Source organism: Malania oleifera, chromosome 1 (genome assembly GCF_029873635.1).
Source record: "Malania oleifera isolate guangnan ecotype guangnan chromosome 1, ASM2987363v1, whole genome shotgun sequence".
Taxonomy (NCBI): Eukaryota; Viridiplantae; Streptophyta; class Magnoliopsida; order Santalales; family Ximeniaceae; genus Malania; species Malania oleifera.
This window is the reverse complement of record NC_080417.1, coordinates 86,764,884-86,779,739: the sequence shown is the minus strand read 5'-3', so window position 1 is coordinate 86,779,739 and position 14,856 is coordinate 86,764,884. Positions and strand designations below refer to the sequence as shown.

The 14,856-nt window shown below is 37.5% G+C and overlaps 1 protein-coding gene across 1 annotated transcript; it reads right to left on the bottom strand.

The window, feature by feature from the left end:
• Positions 1–11,951: 11,951 nt before the first annotated feature.
• Positions 11,952–12,912, bottom strand: LOC131162418 (protein SOB FIVE-LIKE 3). Its single transcript, XM_058118869.1, has one exon. The coding sequence runs from the start codon at positions 12,491–12,493 to the stop codon at positions 12,089–12,091; it is 405 nt and encodes a 134-aa protein (XP_057974852.1). The 5' UTR covers positions 12,494–12,912; the 3' UTR covers positions 11,952–12,088.
• Between the last annotated feature and the right edge of the window lie 1,944 nt (positions 12,913–14,856).

The window sequence follows — 14,856 nt, the reverse complement described above, 5'->3', positions numbered from 1 at the left end:
GCCATGCTTAACACTGTGTATACCTTTCACATACTTGCGTATTACTTTAGAATGACACACTTGAGTCAATCATGCATAGTTTATCTTTATATGATTTTATGACTCCATGAAGAATCGATTGGTAGTACATTCGTGTTAATTTGGCTATATAATTTCTTGTATCTACATGCATCTCACGAGGCTAAATAAACACATTCACGTGATTCATTGCACTTAGGGTTTCTTGTGAGCACTGAGAGAACACCCGTGGCGACTATGACACCTTGTGACATATCCTTGAGCTATTTATCGTCCTTTTGACCGTTAATATCAAATCAGAGTTCACAGAACTCAATTCTCTTTTTCTGGATGATTCCTTGTACACTAGTCTCTGTTTTTGATTTGCTAGCCTAGAGGTGACACCTAGTGGGGAGATAGAAACCTAGGTCTTGTAGCCTACTCAAAATGTGAAGGCTGAACCACCCCTAGAGATAGACTTAATTCATAAACTTCTATTCGAGCTCAATTCCCATTGATGGTATGAAGATTACAAAAGAAGTGTTAATATTTTCCTTATTGATCAAGAAAAGTCAGAAAATAAAGAATGAGCAGAGAAAAAAAAGAATAAGCAATACACATGCGCATGAAATGAAATGTCAATGCTGGCCCATACATATCACAAAAGTCAAGGACGACACATATTTTCCACATATGAAGATTCTTCAACTGATTAATGCCTCAGATACATTCACGACAAGTTTGCGAGTAAGTTGATCTAGGGTGGTCTCAGTTGGATATGACGAGTAGGTGAGAAGATGCTAGGGTGAAGGACCCGACACCTCATAGATAGGCTAGATCCTTTCCAGACTAGTCCACTCCATATACTTAGCGTTGTTCCTTTTAATATATGGGATGTTTGATCGCAACACTCCTCCTCACATATGATGAGTGAACTCATTCCTTTTGAGTGTTCTTGAGGGTATACCAGTTAGGCCGAGTCAAAGCAATCGTTCTGTAGGTGTCCACTGGCGTCCTAGGTGTACTGAGTCACACACATCACACACACCTCGAGAGTTTACCTGTTTATACTCGAACTTATATGATTGCATTAACTCTGAAGGTGCCACTGATTAACTTCATGTCAATATACTACTCTTAAATGACATATAAATGATGAAACTTGCATGAGTGACGTGCTTTGGAGTCGTGTGCATTGAATATGAACGAGCTTGTGTGAAATTTAGTTATGTTCTTGTATGTGAAATGGTATAATATTGTCGCATTTGCATTGATTTCATGATTATTGGAGTTTGTAGTTGTAGGCACCGCGCTGAAATTCATTCACGTCATTTGCTAGAGACTAGCAAAACGTTAGTTGGGAGGTGTGATTATGCGTCAAAACTGCATAATTGGATGTTTAACCCGGGCTTTACGGTTTATATTTTTAATTAAATGTCTAAAATTGTCCAATATTTTAATAAAATGCCAAAATCATCATTCTTGAACTTTATTACACTATTTATGAAGTTTTGGTAATTTTTTGTCGCAGGAAAATTCCCGGGAATCAAAACCGATACCTGTTCGTATTTTATACATAACTTTTCCGTCCAAGCTCCAATTGAGACGATTCAAATTTCTGGAGAAAGAGGAAAGGATCATCTACAACTTTCATGTTTTGAGTTTTGTGAGATACAAGCTCCAAAAGAGTCCGATTTGTGATGAACAGAGGATGAAAAAAATGAAAAAATATAGCAATTCGGGTTTCCTATTTGGGTCTAGGGCTTTCCCCCCTTATCCTATTTAACCCTTCTCTTTCTCTTCCTGCATAGGCAGCCCCCATGGCTCCCCATTCTCCTCTTCTCCTTCCTCTTCTTTTTCTTCTTCTTCTTTAGTTTGTTTTATTTGTTCTTTTCAATTCTGCTTTGCTCTTTGTCTCTTCTCTCTTATTCTTCCCTGCTCTCCTTCTTCTCGTCTCTCCAATTTCTTTGCTTTCTCTTACCCAACCTCCAGCCTCTCTGCTGTACGTGAATCAACAAACCACCCGTGAGCCTCCACGAGCTGCTGCACAGTCCATAGCACAGCACCCTGCTGCCACGGCCTAAAGCTTTCATGGCTTTTCTTTTTCTCTTTCTCTCATCTTTTCTTTCTTTTTATATAATTTTTGGTTAGTTGAATAAGTGTTAAATGTTATCTTTTGAAGATTATTTAAAGTTTTGAATTTGAATATTGTGTTAGTTGGATAATTGTTAAGTATTAATTTTTTATTGGGTTATTTGAAATTTTGAATTGCGAATGTTTTTAATTTTTGGTTCTTTTTGAAGCTCAGCTTAATTAGGGTCAGATTTATCAAAGTTTGCATTTTTATTGTGTTTCGATAGCATTTAAATTTAGGTTTTTGTTTGTGTTTTTTTTTATTTTGGTTCGAGTTCTTGATTTTTGTTAAAGTTTCGATTTTTAATGTGTGTGTGTGTGATTGAGTTTCCATTATGTGCTTTAATTCCATGATTGATGATACCATTTTTAATTAGTGCGTGTTTCGATGTTTCCTTAGGTAGATTAGAGTTTCCATTCTTGCATGTTTTAGTTCCATGTTTTAGGTTTCCAGTTTTTATTAACGCGTGTCCTAATGTTTCTTTAAGTAGACGTAGGGTTTCTATTCTTGTTTTCTTTTATTTAGTGCATGTTAGTTTAGGGTTTTAAATTACGTGTCATTTAATTCATCAAAAGTGAAATTGAACAATCTTGAAAAACCCTGAATCTGAACTGAGTTCAGTGCATTTTTGTTTTCGATTGGACGAACGTAAAATCTGAGATTAAACGCATTCCCTGAGGAGACGATCTAGCCCTTGGGCTTAATATTACACGATAGAACTCCTATACTTGGGATAGCTTTCGAACTGCTCATTTTTCGAGTGAGTCAGGCACCTGGAAAGGACTAGGCAACGGATCCGGAGAGGCATCCCTCCAGGCTACACGGCCCCGATTGGCCATTGGTGCCAAGGTTGGACGTTGGAGCTCGACATTATATGACAAGAATAAACTTCAGTCACCGCCTTCACTTGGCCATAGGTGACTAAGGCTCAGCGCATGATTCTTTATAGGCGCATCTTGGTAAGTAATCCCAAACCTTTTTTTTTTTTTTTGACTTTTAATATACTATCCAAGCAACTGTCTAACATTCTAACTGTATTTCATATGTAAGGGGAGTTTGATATGGACATTCTCACCACAGACCATGTAATAAAGGCGGTAGACATGCAATTCTACAAAAAATGTAAGACACATTGTACCAAAATGCACTCCCATTTTACGAAGATGAGAGATCAGGCTGAAGCACACCCATATGATGGGATCTCCCTGGAGGATTCGGTGGTGGTGTGTCGCCATTTCTGTGACCCTACCTATCAGGTGATGTATTTGTATTATAATAACTACTTTTTTGTATTGATGTGGCTGATGAAAACTCATTGCATCTTTTTTTTTTGGCTATCTGTGTGAAAAATGGTATGAACGAAAACAAGCTTGATTCGATGCATTGCTGTGGGTCAAAATTATTTGTACGCCATCGAAAGATAATTTCTATAAGACTATCTGAGCATTACATGACAACCGTTATTTATGTTTACACTTGTTTACATTCATATTAATGAAAGTTTATACGATAATGTTGCATGATCCCCTCACTAGCAAGCTGGAGCCGAGGCCTGATCTTTATTAGAGAGCACATTAGAGGCCATCGGGGGAGTGGTGCTAGGTTACACAACGCAAACTTGTAAGTGAAATATATTATTTAGTTCATCATTTTATTCCGAACGTCAGAGTTTTATTCTTATTTCTTCATTTTCTAATATTTTCATTGATAATAGGTGAGGACGGTTGAGCTAAGGATGACACCGGTTCTGGAGGGGATTCAGCCAAAGATGAATGACAAGATTTTCACTCAGATGCTTCGGGAATACGCATGGGGCAGATTGAATGGTCTTGGGAATGAATATATCGCCCTGAAATCGTCATCTTCTTTGAGTGTGGAATCTTGTGCTGAGCTTAACCGAGTGCGTCGAGTGGCTTAGTCTCAAAATGAGGAGATGGTTCTCTGGATGTAATTACATGGAAATAGAGAACCAACAGTTGAAAGAGAAGGTGTCCTAGTTTTGAAGCGCAGATAGAACAAGTGATGACCTGGAAAGTGCATATGGAACAAGTGATGCACCAATCTCGTCCAGATGATGTCGGTGGCTTCTTATCTCATTAAACCAAATTCAAACCTTAAGTGATTGTAAGATGAGTGTTGATACTATTTTATATATTTGTTTGTCAATTTTAATTCTACTATATTATATTTTTTTGATGCTGGTGTCATAAGAAATGTTTTGTTTGATGTTCACTTTGGCTTTTTCATTCAAAAATGGAATATTCTTGTTCACGTTACAAACCCACTACTTTTGAGAGCAATGCAATAAATTAAGAAACAAACCAACTACTACCACCATACTCATAAGTAAAATGACCCATGGGAATTTAACTTGTTCGTAAATTTGCCAATGATTCCCATGTTTGTATCATATGACCTACAAAACAAGTCAAAATGGGGTTTAAGGTGACCAAAACATAAAATAAACTTGTTTTTGTCACAAATGAACTACTGCCACAATAATTTTAAGTAAACTTACCTGCAGGAACTAAACCAACATCGAATAAGTCGACGATTCCTAAGTTTGAATAGTATAACCTACAAAATAAGTCCAAATATGGGTTCAAGGTACCCAAAATGTGGAATATGTTTGTTCCTATCACAAACCAACTACCTGTGGTTCTCATTGGTAAAATGACTTATGGGAAGTAGTCTTGAAAGAAAAGAGCCAATGGTCCCCATGCTTGTACTGTATATAACATACAAAAAAGGTCAAACTCGGGATTCAAGGTGCCCAAGATATGGAGTATGCATGTTTTTGTTGCAAACCAATTACCATTACAATGCTTGTTAATAAAATGACCCATGGGAACTAAATCTGTGTCAAATTAGCTGACCATTCCTTGGTTTGAAATGTATGATTACAAAACAAATAAAAATGGGGTTTAAGGTGCCTAAAACGTGAAATATGCATATTTTTTACACAAACTCACTACTTCCAGCATACTCATATGAATAAAGACCCAAGGGAACTAAACTTGCATCAATTGAGGCAACAGTTCCCAAATTTAAGTCATATGACCTACAAAACAAGTCAAAAATGGAGTTCAAGGTGCCAAAAAACGTAAAATACGCTTGTTTTTGCAACAACAAATTACCACCACGATACTAGTAAGTAAAATGACTAGCAGTAACTAAACCTATATAAAATGAGCTATCGGTTCCCAAGTTTGAACAGTATGACCTGCACAACAAGTCCAAAATGGGCATACAACGTCCAAATTGAGTTGGGTTAGTCTCGACATGTGATACCCTATGAAAGAAAGGCTTAAAAAGGATTTGATGTTACTACCCATATCAACAAGGTGCACTTTTCTTTTTGGGAGCCTTCTCATAATAACTCCACGGTTAAGCGTGCTTGGCTTGGAGTAATCTTGGGATAGGTGACCTAATGAGAATTTTTCTAAGGAAGTGTGTGAGTGAGGACAAAACATATTGAAAAGGACACGTGCTGGTTTGTGAAGCTACTCATTAGTTTGATAAGACCCGCCCTTGTTGTCTGGTCGAAGTGGAGGAGGAGAGATGTAGTGCTTCCTAGCAGACCTAGGTTCGAGCATTACAAATGGTATCAGAACAATTACCAGCCGGAAGTTTGATGAGATTTACATCACCTGGGTCTGGAAATGTGGTTTTGCAATGATAAGATTGCGTTCTGTAAATGGGGGAGAATGTAATATCCTGTGGAAGAAAGACTTCAAACGGATTTGACATTACTACATATATCAACAAGGTGCACCTTTCTTTTCGGGAGTCTTCCCATAAGAACTCAATGGTTAAGCATACTTGGCTTGGAGTAGTCTTGGGATGGGTGACCTTTTGAGAAGTTTTCTCAGGAAGTGTGTGAGTGAGGACAAAACACACTGAAAATGATACGTGTTAGTATGTGGGGCCAGTCATTAGTCCGATAAGGCTAGCCCCTTGTTGTCTGGTTTAGGTGGAGGAGGAGAGACACAGTGCTCCCTGGCAGACCCAGGTTGGGGTGTTACAAAATGGTATCAATGCAATTACCCAGCCGAAAGTTTGATAAGATTCACATTGCTTGGGTTTTGAAATGTGGGTTCGCAATGAGGACGTTGTGTTCTGTAAGTAGGGGAGAATGTGATACCCCATGGAAGAAAGGCAAAGGTTTTAATGTTACTACCCATATCAACAAGGTTTACCTTTCTTTTCGGGAAATTTCCCATGAGAACTCCATAGTTAAGCGTGTTTGGCTTGGAGTAATCTTGGGATGAGTGACCTTCTGGGAAGTTTTCTCAAGAAGTGTGCGAGTGAGGAAAAAACATACTGAAAAGGACACGTGTTTGTTTGTGGAGCCAATCATTAGTCCAACAAGGCCCGCCCTCTATAGTCTAGTCCAGGTGAAGGAGGAGTGACGTAGTGCTCCCTGGTAAACCCAGGTTGGGAAATTACATGAGAAGTCCATAATAGCGAACTGGATGTGTCGGAGCCGACAGCGCCTAAAAAGTTCTCGTTGGGAGCTTTTCCCACTTAGAAGCAAAGTTAGAATATAAACAAACTTAGTAAACTTAATTCATTTTAAGCACTTAGGTGTCCAAGTCAAGCATACAAGGTCCAAACAGAGTGTGTTCAGTTCCGACATGTCTATGACATTGAGTTTGACGTGCCGGAGTTCACGGTGCCCAAAAATTTCATCCCAATTGAAAATTATACGCTTAGAGGCAAACTTAGTTTACTTAATTCAATTTAACCACCCAAGTGTCCAATTCGAACATACAAGGTCCAAACTGGGTTGGCTGAGTCCTGACATGTTCGTCGCATTGAATTGGATGTGTCAAATCTGACGGTGCCCAAAAACTCCTCTCCGGGAGCTTTTTCCCCATCTAGAAGCGAAGGAAGAATATAAACATAGTAACCTTAGTTCACAGTTTTGCACCCGGGTATCCAATTTGGGCATAGGTCCAAACTGAATGCGGCAATCTCAACACGTCCATCACATTGACCTAAACATGCCAAAGCTGATGGTGCCTAAAAACTCCTCCTCGAGAGTTTTTTCCCACTCTAAAGTAATGTTAGAATACAAACAAACTTAGTAATTAAACTTAATTTAGTTTTAGCACCTAGGTGTCCAATTCGAGCATACAAGGTCCAAACCGAGTGCGGTTAGTCCCGACACATATGTCACATCGAACTGGACGGGCCGAATCTGACGGTGCCAAAAAACTCCTCGCTGAGAACTTTTTCCCCACTTAGAAGCATAGTTAGAATACAAACAAACTTAAAACTTAGTTCATTTTAAGCGCGCAGGAGTCCAAATCGGTTATACAAGGTCCAAACTGAGTGTGGTCAGTCCCGACACGTTCATCACATTGAGCTAGATATGTCGCATCTAACGGTCCCCAAAAACTCCTCCCTAGGAGCTTTTTCCCCACTTTGAAGCAAAGTTAGAATATAAACATAGTAACATTAGTTCATAGTTTTGCACCCAGGTTTTCAATTTGGGCATACGAGATCCAAATTGAGTGTCATCGGTCCCAACATGTCCATCACATTGACATGGACATGTCGCATCTGACGATGCCCAAATGCTCCTCTCCGGGAGCATTTTCCCCACTTAAAAGTAAAGTTAGAATTTAAACATAGTAACCTTACTTCACAGTTTTGCACACAAGTTTCCAATTTAGGCATACGAGGTCCAAACTGAATGTGGTTTGTCCTGACACATCCATCACATAGACCTAGACATGCTGGAGTTGACAATGCTTAAAATTCCTCGCTAGTAGCTTGTTTCCCACTTCTAAGTTAGAATACAAACAAACATAGTAAATATTAAACTTACAATTCGGGCATACGAGGTCCAAAATGAGTGGGGTAAATTTCAATGGATCAAACTAAGTTATTTACAATTGTATCATTTTTTTTACACAATGTCCGAATGTCTGATCATTTTGCTATCAAATCATTTTTTACTATAGTAAATACATATATATTCAAACATTGTATAATAATTTCTTATATAGTTATTATTTTGTAGGATTTGCAGCTGTCACAACACTACAACGATGATAGGACAACAATCGAGTCAGATACGTGCAACTTTTGGCTTTTCCTATATTCCTTATTATCTGAACATAAATATTTTTTATTTTTTAATTTCAATTTGTATATATTTATATACATGTATTTTAATTTTGAATAATTTGTATTTTAATTTTGAATAATTTAATAATGTTTTAGCAATTATGGTTTAATTTCATGTATGCTAAAATGTAATTACATGTTTTTACAAGAATTTCAAAAAATAATAATAATAATAATTTCAAAGTATTAGTGACAGTTTGAAATACCTTCACTACTAATTGTAGGAGAAGTATTAGTGACGGTTTTTAAACCGTAACTAAAAGACTAACATCATCACCGTAGAGCCAACATTTTCTCGGCTAAAATTTGTCACTAAAGGCCAAATATTAATGACGGTTTGGATGATCGTCACTAAAAGAGTAACATTAATGACGGTTTTGTGGACCATCACTAATAGCATAATAGTAGTGATGATTATAGAATCGTCACTAACACCTGGCTTTAGTGGCGATTTCAATCTGAGAAAATGTTGATTCTCTAGTGACGGTGTTTGTCTTTTAGTGACGGCAAAGAAGCGTCACTAATACTTGACTTTTAGTGACGGTTTATATATTCGTCACTAATAAGTATTAGTAACCGCAAATATGACAACTAATTTCAAACCGTCACTAATACTATTAGTGATAGTTTTTTGATTATTAGTAGTTGTTTTGAACCGTCACTAATAACCTTATTTTTTGTAATGTAACATGGTTCGGCCTCTTGCCTACGTTCACGCCTTGAGATACACTGAAGAATTCCATAATCCACTATACACCTCATTCACTGGAGGAGAAGCCTTTACAAATGGGAACAAATCCCTATTGCTCACCAAGAGCCGCAAGGTTCACCAAGAAACTTCACACGAGAACCAATCCCTTTTGCTCACCAAATGACGCAAGGTTCACCAAGAATCCTTGCAATTTGGTTCACCAAGAACCCTCACACTTTGGTTCACCAAGAACCTTTTTACAACTTGAGGATGAAAATGATTTACAACACCAATGCTCTTTGAATGAGCTAATAATAAATAAAATCAAACCTCATACAAATCTCTCCAAGTAATGATTCACAACTAGAATAAAGAGTAAGAGAGATGTTGAGTAAAAAGATAATGAACTAAAATGAAGGGTGCTTGGGGATAATGTATAATGACTAAAATCAATGTGTAAAACAAGTCTTTGGACTTGTATTTATAGGCAAAATAGGTTACTAGCCGTTTTATGGCTATTGGACTTGTAAAATAATTATTTACTTTGAAAACTAGCCATTTATAACCGTTGGGGACTGAATTTTGACGCAAATCGTAGACTATTTGACCTAATTCGTCGATAATTTACCCAATTCGTCAACTAATTACCCAAATTAGTCGACTGTTTCAACTAGACTACATTCTGCCTAAAATCATCGACGAATTACCCCCAATCGTCAACTAATTACCCAAATCTGAAAAAGTCATCAACATGAAAGTTGTGAGATTTTTTCTTAACTTTCTGTTGATACCAAGATCGCTCTTTTTAGATTTTTCTAGTAAAAATCATGCTCCAAATACTGAAAGGTATTTAGGAAATTTGAGAGATGCATAACTGAGATTTTAAACCCAACTAGTACCAAGCTTTTAAAAGATTATAAACCTAATATGATTTAAAACTTGTCTTTATGAAAATATACTTGATTTTCTTGAATGTTTAGGTACATAAAAATAGTTTTGACTAAACCAGGACCAAGTATATTAAAGTTCACAATACTAAGACCACTTAACACTTGTCCCATTTTTATCAAAGTTGAGTAAAGGATGTTTTTCATATGAGTCATGATTTTGCCTTTGAAAAATCTTAAGTATGAAACAATGAAAAACTTATTTTTCATTTAAGTGATATCCTATATACTCTTATGTCCTAGTGTGCATATGCAATTTGCTCAATTCTTGCCAAGTAAACATGCGTGAAACAAAATTACAAGAGTTACAACAAATATTATTTCAAACACTTACCATTACATATGATTTTATATTAGTTTCCTTGGATGTGCTTGAGTTCTTCCACATGAGTGTCTTTTTGATCTTTCGTACTTGAACGTCCACTCGGTCTAATCTTTGCATTTGATCTAGTATCTTCATGTATTTGTCACTTGTACGTGTACTAACTTGATATGCCAAGATAGAATACACTTGGACTAATATATAGATTAATATCATCAAAACACAATAAATATAATTATGTAGCCACCAAGGCAACAATCTCCTTTTTTTTTATGATATCAAACCTATTAAGATTTTACTTGATCTTTACATTTGAGTTTGTACTTATCATAACTTGATATGCAAAGATTGGTTTACCTACAACCACTAATGGGTTGTTATCATCAAAGCATGGCAACTAAGATCATGTAGCCACCAAGGCTAACAGTGCTCATTTTAAACGATAAGTATTCTAAATACTTTTTTTTATTGCTCCCAAAAGATGCTAAATGCATGCCTAATTTACAAATCAAAAACACCGCTCCCTCTTTGGTGCACACGTGTTAAGCATTAGGTTCAAGTTTAATATGCAGTATAGTTTAACTAGGTTGGTTCAAGTGGTAAGGGCGACTTGTCACTTTGGTGGGGATTCAATTCACCCTTGAGAGTTTACCCCGATAAATTATCAAGGGTGCGGGTAGACGACTTTCACCCCCCGGGTTTGGTGCTGCACCATAGTGTCCAAAGTGGTACGATGGTGACTGGAGTCCTGGGGTTATCAAATATATATATATAGTAGAGAGGAAATAGGTCAATATCGGGCAGGTGCTCATTTGTACAAGTGGTTTTAAGCCCTAGTTCTTGCACTTGGAACATGTGTCTTCTTCACAACATTGTTCTTTACCTTCATGTTCCTACACGAAGGTTTGGTGACCGTGTCAGCTATTTTCTGCCATCGTCTCCTTGTTCCATCTTTTCCCTTTTTTTTTTTCTTCCTTTCTTTCTTTTTCCTTTCTTTTTTTTTTTTTTTTGGGGGGGGGGGGGGGGTTTTGGAGACACGTATAACGTATTATTTTTAGCTATATGACGTACATGATTTCTGCTTTTCCATTGATAATTGTGGTTTCCTGGTGGTTGTGCTTTAATATATATATATAAGTTGAATGTACAACTCATGCTTTGCAGTTGCCTTGCTGTTGCAGCATTTGCCCCATTCTCTGCATGTTTAGGTAGTCTAATACATATACATTATGCCAGTGCAAATGCATTCTTCATAATTGGCATTTGTTTTTGTATGGTGAGGTGATCTTTGTTCCTTCCAGCAAAGCATTCACGTTATTATTGCTTCATATTCTAATTCACATGCTGACGCGTACACACACTGCATTATTAATTGCCCTGCGGTTTTTGCTGAATGTGTATGTGTCTATATGTATATATATATATATATGTATAAAGAATTGAAAAGAGACCATCTATGCTGTCATCGTGTAAGAAGCATTATATTTTGGAGTTTAGGCGTGGTGTCCATATATTGTTCATATAGGGTATTTTAATTTAGCACAAAGCCCTACAAATGGAAAGGAAAGAAAAGAAAAGAAAATGTATATTTGTAAGTTAGAGTTGAAGCCTCAATGCAACATTAATGTCGTCATTGTGCAACATAACCAATATCTGTGGACGAAAGCACACTGTCGAACTTCGTACAAATCTATCACCCGAACCATGAGGGCGCATGCTTATGCAAACATATGTGTCCCGTTTTTATCTCATCATTACATTATATATATAATATCATATTATTAAGTACATGATTGAAACAAAAATTCAAGTAGCAGTTCAAGTACTACCATCAATCTACTCAAATTGCAGTTCCTTAATTAACTAGCGGCACTTTTATTCGGGCTCATAGAGGATTCCTCTTTCTTTCCTTTCCTGCTGGTTTCATCATTTTCTGTCTCCTGTTTGTTTGCTCCCTCCCTTGTAGAACACTTTCTAGTGCATTCACACTTCTTGCCATGCTTGAAACGAGCTAGGCCACTGGCATCGCCACCATTCTTGCAAGTGTTTTCAACATGAAATGGCCCAGAAGAAGCATCCGAGGCCATCGAATCATCGCTATCGTCTTTGTCATTGAAATCATCACTATGACGATCGCTGTTAGCATGGCCGTTACCGTCACTTAATTCAGCATTGTCTTCGCGTGGTGGAGAAACAAGATACAGTGTCCACCCAGATTCACTGCTGCCAGATCCTTCTACAAACAAGTGTTTGGATGAATCCATTCTTAAGGGTAAATAACAAGCGGTAAAGGGGAAAGATATATACTTGATGGATGTAGAAAGAAAAAGGAAAGATAATTGATCAAACGATCGCGTATGAAACACTTAGTTTCTTGATGCTTTTACGACTACCTTAGAGAGAGAGAGAGAGGGCGAGAGAGAGAGAGAGAAGAGGAGGGAGGGTCTGTGGAAGTTGCATCATTGTTTGAACACTCCATGACCCCTATTTATGGAAACCTTGGATAAAGTTTTAACAATATGTGAGAGAAAGATTTTGGTGCATCTGGTACACAGACTTGGATTTGTGGCTGTCACTCTTCTACCGTCCATTTCTGAAGAGCGCATGTTACCTCCATCAAATTCCCATTCAACTTGCCGAAAGACAGCTTATGAGAATTTGATAAGATAAAAAAATAAAAAATAAAAAATAAAAATTAAGAGAGAAAGCGAGAGAGAAAGAGAGCAGAAAACTGACAATCCATATAACAAGAAAGAGTAAGAAGCTAAGTTGCTGAACTGCTGGAGTAGCTCGCTTGTTCAATGGCTAATTTTACAATCGTTACTTCTGTCACTGTCATTAAAAATTAAAAAGAATGCAACTTTTCAGAGAAGGTTACAGATGAGCCCATTCCATAGGACCTGGAGAGATTGCACAGCCCATGTTCTTAAATATGTTACAACAGATCAGCAGCCTTTCCACTTTCTTTTTCACCCATTAAATTCCTGCAGTCATAAGGGTACAGAAAAGCCCATTCCACAAGCGTGAGTGAAAGAATTCGAGACCCACGTCCTTAAATAGGTTATAACACAGTCTCTTCACTTCCTTCTCATGTTTCATACTTCTAATAATTGTCTGTCCTCTCAGCAACAAAGCTCAGCTTTTCATGATGGGTAAAATACAGGAAATGCAAACGTGTCAGCTTTTGAGGAAAGGTACATATGCTGTTTTCTCTGCTATCTTATTTTTCATACATTTCATTGTTGGGAGTTGAGTTGCTTTGCTTCTTATGAAAAGCTACATAGTGTCATTTTATTATGGTTATTCACAAGTCTATTTCCTTTGGGCTAGTCAAACCTCATTTCACCATTTCTCTGTGAAAACTTGGGGAACCCCTTAAGGGCAGTTTTTAGGAAACAGCCTTTGTTAGCAGGTTCTTTGGCATGTACGTTCATTTTGCTTTTGGTCATAGTTACATTTTTCTTTAATGAACTTCAGCCAAAGTTTTTGTGGGGGTTTATGAGCTACTTTAAAAAGAAGTGTCATTTGGTTTGCTAAATCAAGCTAATTAAGATGTGTTTTGGTATAACATTTCTAGGAGTTGTCACCAAAATATGTCACACCATCTCGGGTACTTCAAGTATTTAAAAGACAAGGATCGATGAAAGGATTGTCTTGGAAGGGTCAGGGTAGTCTCTAAGGGATTTTTTATGCTCAAGCTAGTGAATGAGTTTTTAGAATAGGATGGATGAAGGTGAATTGAAATTGTTGGGAAAGGGTGATTAGGCTCCTTTTTATATTTGTTCTTGCTATGTGTGTACCACATGGTGAGTGTTGTGCTGACCCTTAGTAGCCTTAAGGTTTGAGGGATCAACACCACCACCATGCACAAGCTACATGAGGAGTGTTGGCCAGTTGCGCCTAATCAACCTCCTTTGATTCCTTTATACCATTCAGTATGGAGGATTAATGCCTATAACACCCTTTATTTGCACACATTTCTAGGTAGGGAGGATCATCATTTCTACTATTCATAGGCTATATGGTGGGCATTTTCTAGCTATATGGGTCACCTTAAGTAGTTTACATCGTAACATGGTCAGTCTGACCTCCTTTGGCATTCTCTAGGTCATATAGTAAGTGCATGGCCGCTTGACCTCCTTGGGTGCACATTCATGTCATGTGGTAGCTAGGTGGTGGCATACCTAACCTCCTTAATTGGGTGCATCTCTAGGATACATAGTAAGCACAATGCCAATATGACTAGTATATACCCCCAATAGATGCACACACTTTCTCATATATATAAAGTATGTGTTTCAAGTTGGGGGACTAAATGTTCATTGCATGCATAGGATTCTATTGTGCTTTCCAAGGTAATTGTCTCAGGTGCCAAGGGACAGATTTACTTATTAGGCTTGATGTATTTCTCGATTTGTAGGGCATCACCCTCCTTCTTTGATTCCAAGACCTAGTGCCCTTCTCACTTCCTAAGGCACATTTGTTAATGTCCTTTTGTTCTATATGGCTCCTCATTATTTGTTTAAAACGACAAAATTTTTGCATTTCGATGGCAATGTTTGATAGGAAAGGTGTATATATACATCCTTTCCTTGACCCTTCAACACTTTGCTCCCCTCCTCAGACA

Excerpts from the sequence above, each read along its gene's own strand:
- LOC131162418 (XM_058118869.1), bottom strand. The coding sequence starts at position 12,493 with ATGGATTCATCCAAACACTTGTTTGTAGAAGGATCTGGCAGCAGTGAA.